Here is a 22656-nt window from a genome sequence, read left to right as displayed (position 1 = left end):
ACAGCCGGAGAACTAAATATTCTCACAGATAGAGATATCAGAAAGCTAATCTGCCTCGGAGCAGTCCCCAAAGATAATTAGATAGCCCCCCCACATGTAAAGGCTACGGTGATATAGAAAACACAATACAAAGCTAGAAAAGACAGATTCAGCAAAGGTGAGGCGCAAACTATCTTTATAGGAAAGGATAGGAAGGAGTACTGTCTGCAACTGTAAAAAACCCTAATAAATACCAGCACTTCTGATATGGAAAAATCCTGAGGTCACACAACCTCTCCCCCACAGTATCAGCACTCAAATATTACTGGGATCCAAAAACACTAATACAGATGAGGGACTGAATTAATACAAAGCATGACAAACACAATACCTTAGATAATCATGGAGCTAAGTATACAGACACTCCCAGCAGGGAATGATCCCATTCCACCAAGAACTCCACACAGACAAAATAGGAATCAAGCATTAGTATCAAAGCAGAAAAAACAAACAAAAAAGTGGAAAACAAACAGCAGAGGTACAAAGACCACTTATCTGAGAGAAGTTCTGGTAGTGAGCAGGGCTGGTTACAGAATGTCCTTAACACACAGGAGACCATTTAGTACCGGCAAGTAACAAGAGAAAACTACTCAGTTATATAGTCCCAATCTGACCCCGATTGCCAGTTCTCTACACGTGTGTGGATTTCATTCCACAAATCAACTGCACCACCAGCACTGACCACAAGAGGGAGCCCCAAACTGGAAAACGTATTCACAACAACAAACATTTTAAGAAATGGAGGGTACTGTGCGCCCCAATGAAGACTCCAAAAAAAAGATTTTACAGTGAGTACCCAAAATCCTCTTTTCTCTATCGCTTCATTGGGGGACACAGGAAGACTGAGTATGTTTAAATACCATTCTTTATTTATGGCAATGCTTTTAGGGAAAATTTTAAGTGTGCCACTGCCTTGGATGCAAAGCATCCCACCAGGCCAGCCACCAAAATCCTTCACCTGATTGTATGTAAAGATCTACAGACACCTGTCTGCTGCCATTCCTGAGCAAGCTCTACACTGGTGTTGAACAGATCCCATAGACTTCTCTTATGAAGGCAGTCTTAGCACTTGCTGGAATTTCTTTACACTAATTGAACTTCTCTCTTTGTAGTTCTGAATGATCTTATAAATGGTTGATTTAGGAGCAATCTCACAAGCAGCAATGTTCTTTGCTGGAAAGCTCTCTTGATGCAAAGAAATGATGATTGTTAGTATTAACAGAAGACAATGATTTTAAGCAACAGCCTCCTTTTAAAGTAACCAGTCTGCTCTTATAATTCAGTCAGTATAACAGTGTGATATCAGATGCCTTGTCCTAATTAACACTTTCTCCTCAGCGAACAAGATTCCTGAAATTATGTAAACAGGTAATTTTGTGGCCAAACTGAAATTCAGTGGAAATGGTGATTTTGTGATAAAGTAAATTTTCAATCTTTATAAGAATCTAAAGTAAATGCAAGTTGCCACTATCAAAACTTAATAAAAATTAAAATCAAAATTCTTCGGCACTCATTATAAGAAAAAATGAAACTTCAGTCTGTCCAAAATTGTGATTTTATTTATGCAGAAAAGTAAAGACAGCATCCAGACGTTTCGGCATTTTTTGCTTTTATCAATGCACCACTGTCAAAAGATTTCCAAGAAAAGCAGCTGATCTAATGGACGGTTTTTGGGAGAAGATCAAAGCCTAATGAAAATTCTGACTAAAAATACTAGAATTGATGACGTCATAGGTATAAGTATTCCATATCAAGAAAGACTAACCATTGCGTCCTCAGATACTATTGATGAATGCTTAAGGGAATAATATACCACAGTAGGGCAGTCCTGGAACTCACTGCCTCAACACGTCAGACTATCTACTACACTTGCAAACTTCAAACGGACCCTGAAAACTCATCTGTTCAGAAATGCCTATAATCTACAATGACCTCACCGCCCCACCACCGTGCGGAGCTGCCGCCTCACCACCGTGCGGAGCTGCCGCCCCACCACCGTGCGGAGCTGCCGCCCCACCACCGTGCGGAGCTGCCGCCCCACCACCGTGCGGAGCTGCCGCCCCACCACCGTGCGGAGCTGCCGCCCCACCACCGTGCGGAGCTGCCGCCCCACCACCGTGCGGAGCTGCCGCCCCACCACCGTGCGGAGCTGCCGCCCCACCACCGTGCGGAGCTGCCGCCCCACCACCGTGCGGAGCTGCCGCCCAACCTACACCTCACCTACTGTCTCCTCCCCAAAATCCTTTAGGATGTAAGCCCGCAAGGGCAGGGCCCTCTTCCCCCTGTGCTAGTCTGTCTATTGTAACGTGTACATGTATTCTGTATGTAACCCCCTCATGTACAGCACCATGGAATCAATGGTGCTCTATAAATAAACAATAATAATAATAATAATAATAATAGGGCACATCGTTTCAGACAAGGACCATAATATTCCTGGGAAAACCTGATGTATGTTATGAAAATCAGTGCACCCCAGTCTGGTACTATATAAAGGTTCCGTATGTAACACTAAGCAAGAGCTGACATGTAACAGATTCTCTAATGCACAAGACTAATAGCAGAAATATGCAAAAGTGGCATCTTGCGGAATAGGTGCCAGATAGAGGGTGTATAATCTATCAAAAGTGAAGCAGCAAACTTTGTAAAAAACAAAATTTGTGTTAGTTTCAAAAGTTTTGCCACAACTGTTTGTTTTTTTTTAATTTACACACTATGTACAATTTACTTCTCATGAATTGTATAAGCTGTATAACTTGCTATCTTATTCTGTATCTTTGCTGTTTGTGCATAACTCTTTCCAATATTTTCCTTGAAAAATTTAAGCACAAACAATGGTACCTGATCTACAATGGACTCAAAATTCTTTTAATGCACAATGACCTATTTGTAGCATAAAAAAAATTACATAGCAAAAACTTTAAGGAACCACTTCAGATTTTTTTTTTTAAATTTCCCCAACCATTAGCTTTCAATAGGTTTATTCATTGCATGCATTAAAATAAATACCGATTGCTGCCTTCTGCCATTTGCTTTGCTGCACCGGTCCTCTCCTCCATGATGTGACCGCAGCTCTTTCTCTCTTTCTTGCCGGCTCACGTCAGACCATTACTTCCTTTCATAAAAGGGGTTATCGGGAACTATTGTATTTTTTGAGGGTAAGAACTAAGAACAGACAGCCAGGTAGTTGTTAACTACCTGCCTGTTCTGCAAGGCACTGGCTCATAGCGATTGTAGACCATTCCTGTGGGGAACTCTGCTTCATTTGACCTCATATCAATAAATTGGCACTTTCACTTCTAGCATCGTCGAAGGGACGTAACTTCCAATGTCATAATTATTGACAGCAGATGGGCAGAGAAGAGCTGTCAATCGACATCACATCGGCAGTCATGAACAAAGCAGAAGATAAGCAGCTGCTTTGTCGATGTAATGTCACTGAAAGTCACAAAATCACCACCAAAAGCACTCACTGGCCACTCTTAGCTGGCAGATAATGGCTCAGGGGGCATACCTGCCTGCAAGTTCATTAACCCATAATAAAATAATAAAATAATCTTGGATGACTCCTTTAATGCAAGTCTAAAAAAGTCTTGTTCTGAATCTCATAGAATTACACAGGGCAAGTAACTTCTGGCTGTGTGGGCCGGCTGGTCACAACTGCGGTAACATAACGCAGACGACAGACTGGAGCAGGGATGGAAATGGCAGAAGACAGCAACTGCTAAGTATTTTAATGCATGCAGTGAATATACATTACTGATAGCTAATAGATGAGGAAAGTAAAAGAAGGGAATTTTGTTACTTACCGTAAATTCCTTTTCTTCTAGCTCCTATTGGGAGACCCAGACGATTGGGTGTATAGCACTGCCCTCCGGAGGCCACACAAAGCAATTACACTAAAAAGTGTAAGGCCCCTCCCCTTCTGGCTATACACCCCCAGTGGGATCACTGGCTCACCAGTTTTAGTGCAAAAGCAAGAAGGAGGAAAGCCAATAACTGGTTTAAACAAATTCACTCCGAAGATACGTCGGAGAACTGAAAACCATTCAACATGTACAACATGTGTACCCGAAAAACAACCAAAAATCCCGAAGGACAACAGGGCGGGTGCTGGGTCTCCCAATAGGAGCTAGAAGAAAAGGAATTTACGGTAAGTAACAAAATTCCCTTCTTCTTCGGCGCTCCATTGGGAGACCCAGACGATTGGGACGTCCAAAAGCTGTCCCTGGGTGGGTAAAGAAATACCTCATGTTAGAGCTGCAAAGACAGCCCTCCCCTACGGGGAGGCAACTGCCGCCTGCAGGACTCTTCTACCTAGGCTGGCGTCCGCCGAAGCATAGGTATGCACCTGATAATGTTTGGTGAAAGTGTGCAGACTCGACCAGGTAGCTGCCTGGCACACCTGTTGAGCCGTAGCCTGGTGTCGTAATGCCCAGGACGCACCCACGGCTCTGGTAGAATGGGCCTTCAGCCCTGATGGAACCGGAAGCCCAGCAGAACGGTAGGCTTCAAGAATTGGTTCTTTGATCCATCGAGCCAGGGTGGCTTTGGAAGCCTGCGACCCTTTGCGCTTACCAGCGACAAGGACAAAGAGTGCATCCGAGCGGCGCAGGGGCGCCGTGCGGGAAATGTAGATTCTGAGTGCTCTCACCAGATCCAACAAATGTAAATCCTTTTCATACCGATGAACTGCATGCGGATAAAAGGAAGGCAAGGAGATATCCTGATTAAGATGAAAAGAGGATACCACCTTAGGGAGAAACTCCTGAATGGGGCGCAGCACTACCTTGTCCTGGTGGAACACCAGGAAAGGAGCCTTGGATGACAGCGCTGCTAGCTCAGACACTCTCCGAAGAGACGTGACCGCTACCAGAAAGGCCACTTTCTGTGAGAGTCGAGAAAGTGACACATCCCTCAGAGGCTCGAAGGGCGGCTTCTGGAGAGCAACAAGGACCTTGTTTAGATCCCACGGATCTAACGGCCGCCTGTACGGAGGTACGATATGACAAACCCCCTGCAGGAACGTGCGCACCTGAGAAAGTCGTGCTAGACGCTTCTGAAAAAACACGGATAGTGCCGAGACTTGCCCTTTAAGGGAGCCGAGCGACAAGCCCTTTTCCAACCCAGATTGCAGGAAGGAAAGAAAGACAGGTAACGCGAATGGCCAGGGAGATACTCCTTGTGCAGAGCACCAGGATAAGAAAATCTTCCACGTTCTGTGGTAGATCTTAGCAGAAGTGGACTTCCTAGCCTGTCTCATGGTGGCCACGACCCCTTGGGATAATCCTGAAGACGCTAGGATCCAGGACTCAATGGCCACACAGTCAGGTTCAGGGCCACAGAATTCCGATGGAAAAACGGCCCTTGGGACAGTAAGTCTGGACGGTCTGGTAGTGCCCACGGTTGGCCGACCGTGAGATGCCACAGATCCGGGTACCACGACCTCCTCGGCCAGTCTGGGGCGACGAGTATGACGCGGCCGCAATCGGATCTGATCTTGCGTAACACTCTGGGCAAGAGTGCCAGAGGTGGAAACACATAAGGGAGCCGGAACTGCGACCAATCTTGCACTAAGGCGTCTGCCGCCAGAGCTCTTTGATCGCGAGACCGCGCTATGAAGGTCGGGACCTTGTTGTTGTGCCGAGACGCCATTAGGTCGACGTCCGGCACACCCCAGCGGCGGCAGATTTCCTGAAACACGTCCGGGTGAAGGGACCATTCCCCTGCGTCCATGCCCTGGCGACTGAGGAAGTCTGCTTCCCAGTTTTCTACGCCCGGGATGTGAACTGCTGATATGGTGGATGCTCTTTCCTCTACCCACATCAGAATCCGCCTGACTTCCTGGAAGGCTTGCCGACTGCGTGTCCCTCCTTGGTGGTTGATGTATGCCACCGCTGTGGAGTTGTCCGACTGAATTCGGATCTGTTTTCCTTCCAGCCACTGCTGGAAGGCTAATAGGGCAAGATACACTGCCCTGATCTCCAGAACATTGATCTGAAGGGTGGATTCCTGCTGAGTCCACGTCCCTTGAGCCCTGTGGTGGAGAAAAACTGCTCCCCACCCTGACAGACTCGCGTCTGTCGTGACCACTGCCCAGGATGGGGGCAGGAATGATCTTCCCTGCGATAATGAGGTGGGAAGAAGCCACCATAGCAGAGAATCCTTGGCCGTCTGAGAAAGGGAGACTTTCCTGTCTAGGGAAGTTGTCTTCCCGTCCCATTGGCGGAGAATGTCCCATTGAAGTGGACGCAGATGAAACTGCGCGAACGGGACTGCCTCCATTGTTGCCACCATCTTCCCTAGGAAGTGCATGAGGCGCCTTAAGGGGTGCGACTGACCCTGAAGGAGAGACTGCACCCCTGTCTGTAGTGACCGCTGCTTGTCCAGCGGAAGCTTCACTATCGCTGAGAGAGTATGAAACTCCATGCCAAGATACGTTAGTGATTGAGTCGGTGCCAGGTTTGACTTTGAAAAGTTGATGATCCACCCGAAAGTCTGGAGAGTCTCCAGCGCAACATTCAGGCTGTGTTGGCATGCCTCTTGAGAGGGTGCTTTGACAAGTAGATCGTCCAAGTAAGGGATCACCGAGTGTCCCTGAGAATGCAAGACTGCTACCACTGCCGCCATGACCTTGGTGAAAACCCGTGGGGCTGTCGCCAGACCAAATGGCAGAGCTACGAACTGGAGATGGTCGTCTCCTATCACGAAACGTAGAAAACGTTGGTGCTCTGTAGCAATCGGCACGTGGAGATAAGCATCTTTGATGTCTATTGATGCAAGGAAATCTCCTTGAGACATTGAGGCAATGACAGAGCGGAGGGATTCCATCCGGAACCGCCTGGCGTTCACATGCTTGTTGAGCAGCTTTAGGTCCAGAACAGGACGGAACGAGCCGTCCTTTTTTGGAACCACGAAGAGATTGGAGTAAAAACCTTGCCCTTGTTCCTGCAGAGGAACAGGGATCACCACTCCTTCTGCTCTTAGTGAGCACACCGCCTGCAGAAGGGCATTTGCTCGGTCGGGATGTGGGGAGGTTCTGAAGAACCGAGGCGGAGGATGAGAACTGAATTCTATCCTGTACCCGTGAGACAAAATGTCTGCTACCCACCGGTCTTTGACCTGTGGCAGCCAAATGTCGCAAAAGCGGGAGAGCCTGCCACCGACCGAGGATGCGGAGGGATGAGGCCGAAAGTCATGAGGCAGCCGCCTTGGAAGCGGTTCCTCCGGTTGTTTTCTTGGGGCGTGAATGAGCCCGCCAGGAATCTGAGCTCCTTTGCTCCTTCTGAGTCCCTTTGGACGAGGAGAATTGGGTCTTGCTGGAGCCTCGAAAGGACCGAAACCTTGACTGCCACTTCCTCTGTTGAGGTTTGCTCGATCTGGGCTGGGGTAAGGAGGAGTCCTTACCCTTGGACTGTTTAATGATCTCAGCCAATTGCTCACCAAACAGTCTGTCTCCAGATAGTGGCAAGCTGGTTAAACATTTCTTGGAAGCAGAATCTGCTTTCCATTCCTTTAACCACAAGGCTCTGCGCAAAACCACAGAGTTGGCAGACGCCATTGAGGTACGGCTCGTAGAGTCCAGGACAGCGTTGATAGCGTAAGTCGCAAACGCAGACATTTGCGAGGTTAGGGACGCTACTCGCGGCACTGCTGGACGTATGATAGAGTCCACTTGTGCCAGGCCAGCTGAAATAGCTTGGAGTGCCCACACGGCCGCGAATGCTGGAGCAAACGACGCGCCGATAGCTTCATAGACAGACTTTAACCAAAGGTCCATCTGTCTGTCATTGGCATCTTTAAGTGAAGCCCCATCTTCCACTGCAACTAAGGATCTAGCCGCAAGCCTGGAGATTGGGGGGTCCACCTTTGGATACTGGGTCCAGCGTTTGACCACGTCAGGGGGAAAGGGATAACGTGTATCCTTAAGACGTTTGGAGAAACGCTTATCTGGATAAGCATGATGTTTCTGGACTGATTCTCTGAAGTCAGAGTGGTCCAGAAAAGTACTCAATTTACGCTTAGGATACCGGAACTGGAACTTCTCCTGCTGTGCAGCTGCCTCCTCTGCAGAAGGGGCTGGGGGAGAAATATCCAACAGTCTATTGATGGCCGCTATAAGGTCATTTACCATAGCGTCACCATCAGGGGTATCTAGATTGAGAGCGGTGTCAGGAGTAGATTCCTGATCACCCACCTCTGTCTCCTCATACAGAGCCTCGTCTCGCTGAGACCCTGACCAGTGTGATGACGGCGAGGGTCTTTCCCAGCGAGCCCGCTTAGGCTGCCTGGGACTGTCATCCGAGTCAGAGTCTTCAGCCTGTGATGCCTGGGACCCCCTTGAAGTACGGATTAGTTCCAACTGAGGGGGACCGGGGAGCATAGACACAGCAGTGTCCATGGTCTGAGAAACTGGCCTGGACTGCAAGGTTTCCAGGATTTTTGTCATAGTCACAGACATCTTATCAGCAAAAACTGCAAATTCTGTCCCCGTCACCGGGGCAGGGTTCACAGGCGTCTCTGCCTGGGCCACTACTACCATAGACTCTGGCTGACGAAGTGGCACAGGGATTGAACATTGCACACAATGGGGGTCATTGGAACCTGCCGGTAGATTAGCCCCACATGCGGCACAAGCAGTGCATACCGCCTGTGCCTTGGCACCCTTGCGTTTTGCGGATGACATGTTGTTGTCTCCTCAGAGCAATGAGGGTATAAGCCAAGAAGCGACTGTACAGTGCAATATAAATATATATGGTACAGAGAAAAAATGCACCAAATAACACTGTGGCACTAGTGGGGCCAGCACTTATGTGCAGCTTACCGCCCGCATAAACGCGGGTGTGTGGTCGCCAGAGTCCCTTGTCTGAGTCCCCCAGAGCCTGTGTCCGTTCTCCAGCCAGACTGCATGCAGGAATGGCTGCCGGCGTCCTGTGGAGAGGGGCGGGCCCTGGGCGTGTTGAGACCAAGAGCGGGAAACTTGCGTCCCCACTGTGCCCAGTGAGAGGGCTGGAGCATGTAAATAAGGCTCCAGCCCTCGGCGCTGCCTATTGCACAGCGTCTCTCCCTTTCCCTGAGTGACAGGGTGGGGGCGGGAACGAACCGTAACTAGGCCGCAAAAGCCGGGGACTAGATTTATGAGCGCTGCCGCCGTAAAAGCGCGGGCAGCGCGAGTCCCCGGCGCACTACAAGTCCCAGCGGCGCCGCCGCTGCCGGAGCGGCCGGCGCGGTAGTTCCCAAGACAAAAAATCACTCAGCTAAGCTGCAGTGACTCTAACCCGAGCGCGCAGCGCTAGTGCCCCCGGCGCACTAGCACACCCAGCAAGCCTGGAGTGTGCGTGGCCTCTCTGTGCGGGGACACAGAGTACCTGAACGTTGCAGGGCCTTGTCCCTGACTGTACTCAGCTCCTCCAGCAGGGTCTCTGGGTCTGTGGATGGAGCTCGGCCTCAGGGTTCGGGGGCCGGTAAGATCCCACTTCCACAGAGCCCCTCAGGGGGATGGGGAAGGAAAGCAGCATGTGGGCTCCAGCCTCCGTACCCGCAATGGGTACCTCAACCTTACAAACCGCAAGTGGGGTGAGAAGGGAGCATGCTGGGGGCCCTATATGGGCTCTCTTTTCTTCCATCCGATAGAGTCAGCAGCTACTGCTGACTAAACAGTGGAGCTATGCGTGGATGTCTGACCTCCTTCGCACAAAGCAGAAAACTGGTGAGCCAGTGATCCCACTGGGGGTGTATAGCCAGAAGGGGAGGGGCCTTACACTTTTTAGTGTAATTGCTTTGTGTGGCCTCCGGAGGGCAGTGCTATACACCCAATCGTCTGGGTCTCCCAATGGAGCGCCGAAGAAACAAACGCTGGCTTGGTACTTTACAAACAAGATAATGAACACATTTTTCTTTTTCAGAGATAGTTAATTAATTAACCTGATCCTGTAGTTGTGTTACTATCCTATCAAGATGACTTGGTAACACAGTGGCCCGTGATAATTATGGATGAAAACTATACAGCATTGTACCTAAAATATCAAGTCCCATAGTAGCAGCAAGTTGCTTTGCCCCATCTGCTCCGAAGATATGGGTTTCATGGTCACATTTTGGGCAACGAAAGACACTCATGTTCTGCACTAAGCCCAGAACCTAACAAAAAGAAGAAAAAAAAATAAAATCATGTTTATTTACAGTAATATAGTTTATACTGACAGTACGCCATGTGAGACTTAAAGGGGCCTGTTCACTACTGGAAAAATCCCTTCTAATTCCCCATGTTTGCCCCGATAAAAATAAAAATGTCTATACTCAATTTCGGTGCGGCCGCGGTTCCAACGATGTATGAAACCATGTTCCAGGGGCCCACTTCACATTGTTATGACCTGTAAACCCGGCTTCCTTCTTGCCACCTTCGGATCTTTGAGCAGGAAGTCACATGCTGTTCAAATGTCCGAAGGCGGGGAGACCGGACGTTGATTCATCGTGAAGCTCACGTGTCCTAACAATGTTACTTTGGCTAGGAACATGGCTTCAGACATCGCTGGAACTGCGGCCGCACCGGAAGTGAGTAGAGTATATGCATATTTATCTTTACAGGGGGGGACAAAGGGAATGAGAAGGGATTGTCCAAGTAGTGGACATCCCCTTTCATGTCTGTAGAACTTGCATAAAGGAAAATATGGTGCAGATTTTCTGCGTTGTGGAAATGCTTTGGATTTTCCACACATTTTACCCTTTGTATTGTGAGGGGTGGAATCTGTAGTGTAAACGGAGAAGGTCAATTTTGTACATCACATTTGGTCTGACCCATCCTAAAATCTTATTTACAATGGTGCCAATGAATGTACAATGAATTTTGCTAAAAAAAATAAATAAAAACAAATTGGACAAAAATGACGTGCCCTGTGTGCAAATACCTTTCAGGGAAATCTCCATTCTGACTATAGGGTGCAGTTTCTAGTTCTAATCATTACAGAGAGGTCTCAACTCCCTCCTGGTGGCTGATCTGCAAGTTGCACTTGCTTCCTTTTAATAGCAGAAACATGCAATAAAGATGAAGAATGACCGCCTACTCTCTTAAGAGGAGACATTCCAGGAGGGGGAGAAAACTCTGGGGCAAGTTACAATTTCCACGTTCAGACAGGATTGCCGTTTAAGCATGACATCTAAAAGGCAACATCATCTATGAATTGTGATGAATATAGCATTTCGATCATGAGAATTACATTCATTTGATTAGCAGTCAGTAAATTGATGGCTTCACAGTGACAAAATCATGGATGTGAGAAATATTTAATAAATGTTGTAATGAACAGTTGGAACCAATCCTTTCTGATAAGATAAAGGAGCATAACAGAACTGGGACTTACAGGAACATTGACTTTCTGGAACATTTCCGCCCCTCTGCGAGCATCCAGCAGTGCGATGTCCTGAGGAGTGGAGACTATCACAGCCCCTGGGAAGATGAATCATTAGGTTACTTCGCTCCCACTCACTGCCTGGAATGAGACTCTGCTCCCACTGCCTCCTGCCGAGAACATGGGATGACCAACTCTACGGGCCAGGGGTGGGGAAGACACAGTCTACTGATTAACTCAATATGTGCTGTAGCGATAGATAAAAATACAAAGAAGCCGTGAAATGCCAAAGATAAGAATAAGCAAGACAAAACAATCACTGATCTCGGGAGACCAGCCACAGAAAACACTGCCGGCTGCCAACGAGGGCGCTCAACACTGAAATCCTAGGTGCATTGCCCCCTGGGAAGTATGCAAATCAAAAAGGGTCCGTGGAGCCCCTGTTAGGAGTTTCGACACAGAAAATAGCCAGATATCCTTCCAGGAAGGACCTAGCCAAGGGGTGGCTCTTTTTAGGAGACCACCATAACCACCATATTAAGTGGCCCTTTTAGTCAATATCCAGCTCTTGACGAGTTTAAAGATATGACAAGGGAAATGCCAAGGCCAGGTATCCATCCATAGACAGCTGTTTCACGGTATTGCCCCTCATCAGTGTGGAGTAGGATTCTGGCCAGGTGGGAGCAATGCCTAGTAGACCAACAAGACAAAACAATCACTGATCTCTGGGAGACTAGCCAGAGAAAACACTGCCGACAGCCAGCAAAGGCGCTCAACACAGTGAAATCCTAGGTGCATTGCCCCCTGGAAAGTATGCAAATCAAAAAGGTCTGTGGAGCCTCTGTTAGGAGTCTCGACACGGAAAATAGCCAGATATCCCTCCGGGAAGGGATATCTGGCTATTTTCCGTGTTGAGACTCCTAACAGGGGCTCCATGGACCCTTTTTGATTTGCAAAGATTAGCATACAACAGAAGCAGTTTATATATTCTATATATTCAGACTGCGCCTCATATATATAAGTGGTAGCAGATAATTCAGGCAGCAGCTTATTTCCAACATTTTTTCGCTATTAAACTAACACAAAACACATTTGGCCAAGTGTGATTGTTACTAGGAGCATCAAGGCTGAGCACTGACTGCAAAAAGTTGATTGACCAACTGTCTTGTTGTCTGTATCTTCCACAAGGAAGGGGTAAGAGATAAAGGGAATCTGACACTAAGTTTTTGCCACCTAATTTGAGAGCAGCAAAACGTAGGGACAGAGACCCTGATTCCAGCAGTGTGTCGCTTACTGAGCTGCTTAGTGTAGTTTTGATAAAATCACTCTTTAATCAGCAGTAGATTATTGTTAGAGGACTACTTGGTGTGCTGCAGGTAGTCCAGCATATTCATGAGCTCTGTATAACTGCTAGATCTGCAGCAAAGAAAACATTACGTTTATCAAAATGACAGCAACCAGCTCAGTAAGTGACACATCACTGGAATCAGGGTGCGGCTCATAGATGGGGGAGCAAAAATCTGGCGACAGATTCCTTTTAAGGCCCATTCCAATGAGAGAAAAAACAAACAAACAAACAAACAAGGATTCATAGGAACGCTTGTTTCTGGATTTTGTACCCTGCAAGAATACTGTGCTGCTAATAATCAGATAAATGAGTTTTTTCAGGTGATCAGAAGTTTATACCGAGTAAAGGGGTGATGTGCTGCCAGCATGGGGCGGTATATAATGAATGTTTTGTTGTGCTCAGTTTAATCCAACCCTGGAAAAAGATCAGTAAACGAGCGCTGATTGACTAGAAGTAAGTCAATAGACACTTGTTAGAATACTGAAATTAGACCAGAATATGCCTTAATGCCTCTATGCATGTAGAAAAAAAAATTACTCAGTCCTGTTATGACTGTGTCCAATGTTTAGACAGCAGTCAGACCACCTGGACAAACTATGGGGACCCAGAACTTTAGGGGCACCTGGGATATGCAGGGATTTACTATAGCTGTAGTTATATATACATGGATGCCAATACTAATGTGTATAGGCTTTAAAAAGGTTGACCACCTTTTCGAAAAGTTTTAACAGGTGCTGCCATGCTGTCCCTCATGCTAGGGGACCCTACTCCTGATGGTGGAGATGCCCGAGTCCCGCGCCTGGTTATTCTTCTGACCAGATGTACTCTGATTCCCCAATCACACCAGGGAAGGAATGGGCAAAAATGAGATAGAAACACAGAAAAGAAGGGAATTTTGTTTACTTACCGTAAATTCCTTTTCTTCTAGCTCCAATTGGGAGACCCAGACAGTGGGTGTATAGCTACTGCCCTCTGGAGGCCGCACAAAGAACTACACTTAAAAGTGTAAGGCCCCTCCCCTTCTGGCTATACACCCTCCCGTAGGAGTACAGATTCCTCAGTTTTAGTACCAAAGCAAGAAGGAGGAAAGCCAATAACAGTTTCAAAAACAAATTCAATCCGATAACACGATCGGAGAACTTAAGAAACAACATGAACAACATGTGCACCCGAAAAACGAAACCCTAAGAACAAATAGGGCGGGTGCTGGGTCTCCCAATTGGAGCTAGAAGAAAAGGAATTTACGGTAAGTAAACAAAATTCCCTTCTTCTTTTTCGCTCCTAATTGGGAGACCCAGACAGTGGGACGTCCAAAAGCAGTCCCTGGGTGGGTAAAAAGATACCACATGAACGGGCTGTCAGACAGCCTCTTCCTACGGGTGGGCCACCGCCGCCTGAAGGACCTGTCTACCTAGGCTGGCATCTGCCAAAGCGTAGGTATGCACTTGATAGTGTTTGGTAAACGTGTGCAGACTCGACCAGGTAGCCGCTTGGCACACTTGCTGAGCCGTAGCCTGATGCTGCAATGCCCAGGACGCACCCACGGCTCTGGTAGAATGGGCCTTCAGTCCAGATGGAATCGGAAGCCCCGCAGAACGGTATGTGTGAAGAATTGGTTCCTTGATCCACCGCGCCAGGGTGGATTTGGAAGCTTGCGATCCCTTATGCTGACCAGCGACTAGGACAAAGAGCGCATCAGAACGGCGTAGAGCCGCCGTGCGAGAAATGTAAATCCTGAGTGCTCTCACCAGGTCCAACAGATGTAAACCCTTTTCAAATTGGTGAACTGGATGCGGACACAAAGATGGTAAAGTGATATCCTGATTGAGATGAAAGGAAGAAACCACCTTGGGAGAAAACTCTGGAATTGGACGCAGTACTACCTTGTCTTGGTGAAACACCAGGAAGGGAGATTTGCAAGATAACGCCGCTAGCTCGGACACTCTTCGAAGAGACGTGACCGCCACAAGAAAAACTACCTTTTGTGAAAGCCGAGAAAGGGGAACCTCTTTCAAAGGCTCGAAAGGCGGCTTCTGGAGAGCAATGAGAACCTTGTTCAGATCCCAGGGTTCCAATGGCCGTCTGTAAGGAGGAACGATATGACAAACTCCTTGGAGAAACGTGCGTACTTTAGAAAGCTGTGCCAAGCGCTTCTGAAAGAATACGGATAGCGCGGAGACTTGACCCTTAAGAGAGCTAAGCGACAAACCTTTTTCCAACCCAGACTGCAGGAAGGAAAGAAAAATTGGCAATGCAAATGGCCAGGGAGAAAACCCTTGAGCCAAGCACCACGCTAAGAATATCTTCCACGTTCTGTGATAGATCTTAGCTGAGGATGGTTTTCTAGCCTGTCTCATTGTGGCAACAACTTCATGAGATAAACCTGAGGCCGCTAGGATCCAGGACTCAATGGCCACACAGTCAGGTTCAGGGCCGCAGAATTCAGATGGAAAAACGGCCCTTGAGACAGCAAATCTGGACGGTCTGGTAGTGTCCACGGTTGGCCTACCGTGAGATGCCACAGATCCGGGTACCACGACCTTCTTGGCCAATCTGGAGCGACGAGTATGGCTCGATGGCAGTCGGACCTGATTTTCCGGAGAACTCTGGGTAACAATGCTAGAGGTGGGAACACATAGGGGAGTCGGAATTGCGACCAATCCTGAACCAAGGCGTCTGCCGCCAGTGCTCGGTGATCGTGAGACCGTGCCATGAAAACTGGGACCTTGTTGTTGTGCCGTGACGCCATCAGATCGACGTCCGGCGTCCCCCAGCGGCAACAGATCTGCTGAAAAACGTCCGACTGAATCCGAATCTGCTTGCCTTCCAGCCATTGTTGGAAGGCTCGCAGGGCAAGATAGATTGCTCTGATTTCCAGAACATTGATCTGCAGGGTGGACTCTTCCAGAGTCCACATCCCCTGAGCCCTGTGGTGGAGATACACCGCTCCCCACCCTGATAGGCTCGCATCCGTCGTGACCACTGCCCAGGACGGGGGAAGGAACGACTTTCCCTGTGACAATGAGGTGGGGAGAAGCCACCAACGCAAAGAGTCCTTGGCAGTCTGAGAGAGGGAGACAGTCCTGTCGAGGGACGTCGATTTCCCGTCCCATTGGCGTAGAATGTCCCATTGTAGAGGGCGCAGATGAAACTGCGCGAACGGGACTGCCTCCATTGCAGCTACCATCTTTCCTAGGAAATGCATGAGGCGCCTCAGTGAGTGCGACTGGCTCTGAAGGAGAGATTGCACTCCAGTCCGTAGCGAGCACTGCTTGTCCAGTGGAAGCTTCACTATCGCTGAGAGAGTATGAAACTCCATGCCAAGATAAGTCAGAGATTGGGTCGGGGTTAGATGAGACTTTGGAAAGTTGATAATCCACCCGAAACTCTGGAGAGTGTCTAGTGCCACCTTCAGACTGTGTTGGCATGCCTCTTGAGAGGGTGCCTTTATAAGCAGGTCGTCTAGATACGGGATGACCGAGTGACCCTGCGAGTGCAGAACAGCTACTACTGCTGCCATGACCTTGGTGAAGACCCGGGGGGCTGTTGCCAGACCGAAAGGTAACGCTACGAACTGCAGGTGTTCGTCGTGTATGACGAAGCGTAGGAAACGCTGATGCTCTGGTGCGATCGGCACGTGGAGATACGCATCTTTGATATCTATTGATGCTAGAAAATCTCCTTGAGACATTGAGGCTATGACGGAGCGTAGGGATTCCATCCGGAACCTCCTGACTTTTACGTGTCTGTTGAGCAACTTTAGATCCAGGACGGGCCGATACGATCCGTCCTTTTTTGGGACCACAAACAGATTGGAGTAAAAACCGTGACCTTGTTCCTGAAGAGGGACGGAGGTCACCACTCCTTCCGCCTTTAGAGCGGCCACCGCCTGCAACAGAGCATCGGCTCGGTCTGGTGGTGGAGAAGTTCTGAAGAAACGAGTTGGCGGACGAGAACTGAACTCTATCCTGTACCCGTGAGACAGAATATCCCTCACCCAACGGTCTTTGACGTGTGACAGCCAGATGTCGCCAAAGTGGGAAAGCCTCCCACCGACCGCGGGTGTGGGAATCGGAGACCGCAAGTCAGGAGGACGCCGTCTTGGCAACGGTTCCTCCGGCTGTCCTTTTTGGGCGTGACTGAGACCTCCAAGAATCTGAGCGTCTCTGGTCTTTTTGAGTCTTTTTTGACGAGGCGAATTGGGACCTGCCCGGTCCTCGAAAGGACCGATAACCAGACTGACCCTTCCTCTGTTGGGGTCTGTTTTGTCTGTGTTGCGGTAAGGATGAGTCCTTACCCTTGGAGTGTTTGATGATTTCATCCAAACGCTCTCCAAACAATCGGTCACGAGAAAAAGGCAAATTGGTTAAGCACTTCTTGGAATGAGAATCTGCTTTCCAATGTCTCAACCACAGGGCCCTACGCAAAACAACGGAGTTGGCTGACGCCACTGCCGTGCGGCTTGTAGCGTCAAGAACAGCATTAATCGCGTACGACGCGAATGCCGCCATTTGCGAGGTCAATGGTGCTACCTGCGGGGCAAATGCACGTGTGACGGAGTCAACTCGCGCAAGCCCGGCTGAGATAGCTTGGAGTGCCCATACGGCTGCAAAAGAAGGCGCTAATGACGCTCCAATCGCTTCATAGATGGATTTCAGCCAGAGCTCCATCTGCCTGTCATTCCTAGACGTGGCCAGCGTCCCGCCCCTCTCCTGACTGGCAGGTCCGGGGGCGGGAACGAACGGAAGCAGGCCGCAAAAGCCGGGGACTCGAGTTATCAGCGCGGCCGCCGTAAAAGCGCGGGCCGCGCTGAAGTCCCCGGCGCACCACAAGTGCCAGCCGCGCCGCAGTCCCAGCGGCCGGCGCGACCGATTCCTAGAGTGTGCCTGCTTCAGCGAAGCTGAATGAGGCCATGGCACAAGCGCCGTAGCGCTGATGTCCCCCGGCGCACTACAACACCCAGCATGCTGCGGTGTGAGCGCCAAATGCACGGGGACACAGAGTACCTTGAGGAAGCAGGGCCATGTCCCTGATGTACTCCGCTCCATCCAGCATCTTCTCCAGGGGCTGTAGATGGAGCACGGTCTCAGTGCCTGGAGACCAGTAAATCCCACTTCACCCAGAGCCCTGTAAAAAGGGATGGGGAAGGAATCAGCATGTGGGCTCCTGCCGCCGTACCCGCAATGGGTACCTCAACCTTACAAACACCTCCGACATACAGTGGGGTGAGAAGGGAGCATGCTGGGAGCCCTGTATGGGCCCTCTTTTCTTCCATCCGACATAGTCAGCAGCTGCTGCTGACTAAAAACAATGGAGCTATGCGTGCGTGTCTGACCTCCTTGCGCACAAAGCTAAAACTGAGGAATCTGTACTCCTACGGGAGGGTGTATAGCCAGAAGGGGAGGGGCCTTACACTTTTAAGTGTAGTTCTTTGTGCGGCCTCCAGAGGGCAGTAGCTATACACCCACTGTCTGGGTCTCCCAATTAGGAGCGAAAAAGAAAGACAGAGAATGGTAACCCAAAACTCTAACGCACTGCACACAAACAGGAATAGACAATGAGAGAGTCAGGAGAAAAGAAAGAGCAGGAAGGTAGCAGCAAAAGACAACAAGGGTTAACTCCACAACCGCACTCAGCAACAAGTACCACAATCACCAGTTAGTTTGGATCACAATACCTCACCAGACCAGCTAAAATAAACTATAGATGGCATAGAAGGAAGGATCTAGGCAGCATATATAGGAACAGAGCAGATGCTTCCGGTGTCCGTTATTGTGCCTGTTGACAGCACAGAAGCCAATCCATGAGCTCAGCAGCTCATGTCGACATGATGCCAGCGCTGCAAGCAATAACGGACACTGAGAGCAGCCACCAAGTCTCAGAGCTGGACCTGGGCAGGGTAGGTAAACGCTTTTTTTTTTATTCCTTTTTTTTTTTACTACTAAGGGAAGTTATAGGAAAAACCTCCATTATCAAGAGAATTGTTAGCTCTCCTAATTAGTCGACCTTTAGTAAATACTTATATTATCCCAAGAAATGATAATACTTGCTGAACTTTTCTTGGAATTCGACAAGTTATTGAAAAGGTAGAAATAAATTAACAACTCATTTGTTAATTTGCGTATAGTTTTTCAAAAGAAATAACCAGTAAACGGCAGAATAAAGAATAGAAGGTATTGCACTGAGACTAATATTATTCAGTTAGGCAGGGCAGATTAACTTTTTTTTTCTCATACAGATTTGGTGTTTAAAAAATAAAATAGTAGCATGCTGCCATATGATTCAAAAATCGGATGAGATTCACCCATTCAAGTCTATGGGTGTGTGAAAAAAAATCAGATGACAAAAAGGAGCTGCAAGCTAGCATCCAATTATTATGGATACATTACAATTCCGTTACCTAGGAAACTGTAAACGATTAATAGCTGCGGAGTAAGAAAACGGATTATATACTGACAGCACACGGGTGACAAGTGAGAACGGGACCAATTTTTTTATACGCTCGTATGACCCCAGCCTTAGGGGTACTTTACACGCTGCGACATCGCTGCCGATATATTGTCGGGGTCATGTTGTTAGTGACGCACATGCGGCGCCGGTAGCGACATTGCAGAGTGTAACACAAATGATCGACGATCAACGAGTGCAAAAACGTGCAAAATCGTTGCTCATTGACACGTCGTTCATTTCCATAATATCGGTGCTGCTGCAGGTACGATGTTGTTTGTCGTTGCTGCGGCAGCATTCATCGCTGTGTGTGACGCCGCAGGAACGACGAACATCTCCTTACCTGCGTCCACTGGAAAAAGAGGAAGGAAGGATGTGGGCGGCATGTTCCGGCCGCTCATCTCCTCCCCTCCTTTTCTATTGGGCGGCGGTTCAGTGACACTGCTGTGGCGCTAAACGAACCGCCCCCTTAGAAAGGAGGCAGTTTGCCGGTCACAGCGACGTCGCAGAGCAGGTATGTGCACGTGACGCTGCCGTAGCGATAATGTTCGCTATGGTAGCAATCACCACATATCGGACGTGCGACGGGGGCGGGTGCTATCGCGCTTGACATCGCTAGCGATGTCGCAGCGTGTAAAGCCCGCCTTACACTAACATGCCCATCAGGGGAAAGTATCTGCTCTTATTTAATTAAGATGTAATACCATCCACAGAAGCGATATTTCTGCAGTCAGACAGGACATAATATGGTGAGTGTGGCTAATACCAGAGATGGGGATGTTCTGAGCGATGGACAGCTGCACGTCTCCAGTTCCAGGCGGCATGTCTATAACCAGGTAATCCAAATTGCCCCAATCAACCTGCTCAGAGACACACAAGCATTACTACAAGGCACAATTCAGGACAGATCTTTATCAATTCCAATCAATAGTGATGACATGTTTTCAATAACCCACCTGTCTTAGTAATCGCTCAATTGCAGACATGACCATCAGCCCTCGCCACACTATTGGAGCCGTCTCTTCCACAAGGAAGCCCATGGACATGCTGGCATAAAACACACAAGAGTCAGCTGAATAAACAGACATCGGGATAATGAGTCAGTCAATGTGTGTATATAGGAATAAATCTGTGACTCTGTTTGTGTGTTTGCTTCTGACAAGATCATATTGAGGGCATCTGTTCAGCAAATGTGTGACTATGATACATTGTGTGCCTACAGAACCCAATGAATCATTGTTTACCCACAACTAAACGAGTAGCATTTACAGCTTTACATGAAGAACACAATATTAGTTGGGTCCCTGCACATGGGAGGGTTACTTTTACTTTCACAGAAGTAGTGGGGGCTATGATTGACACCGTGATAGGGGCTTCTCTAGCTCAGAGTCAGGACAAGGAAGGTGTAAACATAAGGGTATAAAGGGCTCGTCCATTCAGCTGCATTTGTGATAACTGATCAATAGGAGTAAAAAAAAAGGTTACGGAAAAAAAAAAAAAAAAAACAACTTTAGGCTACGTGCGCACACAGCATTTTTTTGACTATGCGTTTTTGGCTGCAAAAAAACGCACCCATGGCAAAAACGCACCGAAAAAACGCATGCGTTTTTACCGCGTTTCGGTGCGTTTTGCTGCATTTTTGATCACTGCATTTTTCCAATGCATTGCATGGGTGAAAAACGCAGTACGACGCAGGAAATAATTGACATGTCCATTTTTGGGGGTTTTTTTAGCTCAAAAACGCAGCTAAAAAAACAAAAAAAAAAAAAAAAGCTGTGTGCGGACAGCAAAAATGAAAAGTCATAGACTTTACTGGGGAAGCCAAGTCATGCAGTTTTGAGCTCAAAAACCCACCCAGCCTGGGCTCTTATATACAGCATGTTAGAATGCTGTATATAAGAGCCCAGTGGTGGCCGCAGCTTAAAAAAGTGGTGACAGGTTCCCTTTAAAACAAAATGACACAAAAATAAAAAAAAAAAAAAGGTTACAAAAAAAAAAAAAAAAAGAATTTTGTTTACTTACCGTAAATTCTTTTTCTTATAGTTCCGTATTGGGAGACCCAGACCATGGGTGTTTAGCTTCTGCCTCCGGAGGACACACAAAGTACTACACTTAAAAGTGTAGCTCCTCCCTCTGAGCTTATACACCCCCTGGAGAACCAGATCTAGCCAGTTTAGTGCAAAAGCTGAAGGAGAATAGCCACCCACAAGTAAAACAGAGCAAGAACCGGAACAACCGGAGACTCTGTCCACGACAACAGCCGGTGATAACACACGGAACAAGAAAACTGCCAACAGGCAACAGGGAGGGAGCTGGGTCTCCCAATACGGAACTATAAGAAAAAGAATTTACGGTAAGTAACAAAATTCTCTTTTTCTTTATCGTTCCTATGGGAGACCCAGACCATGGGACGTCTCAAAGCAGTCCATGGGTGGGAATAAACAGAAAAACTAAGAAGTAGGCGGAGCCTAACTTCACAAATGGGCGACAGCCGCCTGAAGGATGCGTCTGCCCAAGCTCGCATCTGCCGAAGCATGAGCATGCACTTAGTAGTGCTTTGAAAAGGTATGCAGGCTAGTCCAAGTGGCAGCCTGACAGACTTGTTGAGCCGTAGCCTGGTGCCTGAAAGCCCAAGAGGCACCGACAGCTCTGGTCGAGTGTGCCTTGATCCCCGGCGAGGGAGGCACCTGAGAACACTGGTAGTCGTCCGAAATGGCCGACCTAATCCAACGAGCTAAGGTCGGCTTAGAAGCAGAGAGGCCCTTGCGCCGACCTGTGGTTAGCACAAAAAGAGAAGTGCACCGCCTAAGAGCAGCGGTGTGAGACACATAGATCCGGAGAGCACGCACCAGATCCAGAGTATGCAACGCTTTTTCAAAGCGATGAACAAGAGCCGGACAAAAGGAAGGTCGCTTGTCCCAACAGCGGAGAAAGTCTAGCTGCAGGGGAGCATCTGACCCAGCACCTGCATCAGGTGCCTGAGGGAATAACGGTGGGGCCTCAGCAGAGAGCGCACCGCCAGATGGAGGGACTGCTGTTTTACTAAGGGCAACTTTACCAGTGCCGGCAGTGTCTCGAACTGCATCCCTAGGTACGTGAGACTCTGGGTCGGAGTTAGAGTGGATTTGGGAAGATTGACAAGCCACCCGAATTGGGCTAGAGTGGCGAGAGTGAGCGAAAAACTCCGCTGACAGTCCACGCTGGATGAAGCCTTGACTAGAAGGTCGTCCAGGTAAGGGATCACTGCCAACCCCTGTAGGTGCAGGACCGCAATCACTGCTGCCATGACCTTGGTGAATACCCGAGGAGCTGTGGCCAACCCGAAGGGGAGAGCCACGAATTGGAAATGTTCCTTTCCGATTGCAAAACGAAGCCAACGGTGGTGTGAAACTGCAATTGGCACATGCAGATAGGCATCTCTGATGTCGATGGATGCCAGGAAATCCCCTTGGGTCATTGAGGCAATGACTGATCGCA

At 48.5% G+C, this 22656-nt stretch overlaps 1 protein-coding gene across 2 annotated transcripts in view; it reads right to left on the bottom strand.

The window, feature by feature from the left end:
* NUBPL (NUBP iron-sulfur cluster assembly factor, mitochondrial) overlaps positions 1–22656 on the bottom strand; it is a 65045-nt gene that overhangs the window by 4347 nt on the left and 38042 nt on the right. For both annotated transcript variants that reach the window (XM_075331238.1, XM_075331239.1), the window contains exons 6-9: positions 20136–20226; positions 19946–20039; positions 11397–11482; positions 10056–10176 (exon numbers count right to left, since the gene is read on the bottom strand). In XM_075331238.1, coding sequence (XP_075187353.1) covers positions 10056–10176; positions 11397–11482; positions 19946–20039; positions 20136–20226 — 392 coding nt within the window. The remainder of the gene's footprint in view (positions 1–10055; positions 10177–11396; positions 11483–19945; positions 20040–20135; positions 20227–22656) is intronic.

This window comes from Anomaloglossus baeobatrachus, chromosome 12 (genome assembly GCF_048569485.1).
Source record: "Anomaloglossus baeobatrachus isolate aAnoBae1 chromosome 12, aAnoBae1.hap1, whole genome shotgun sequence".
NCBI lineage: Eukaryota > Metazoa > Chordata > Amphibia > Anura > Aromobatidae > Anomaloglossus > Anomaloglossus baeobatrachus.
The sequence above is the reverse complement of the archived record's forward strand: the minus strand, read 5'-3'. Positions and strand labels throughout refer to the sequence as shown.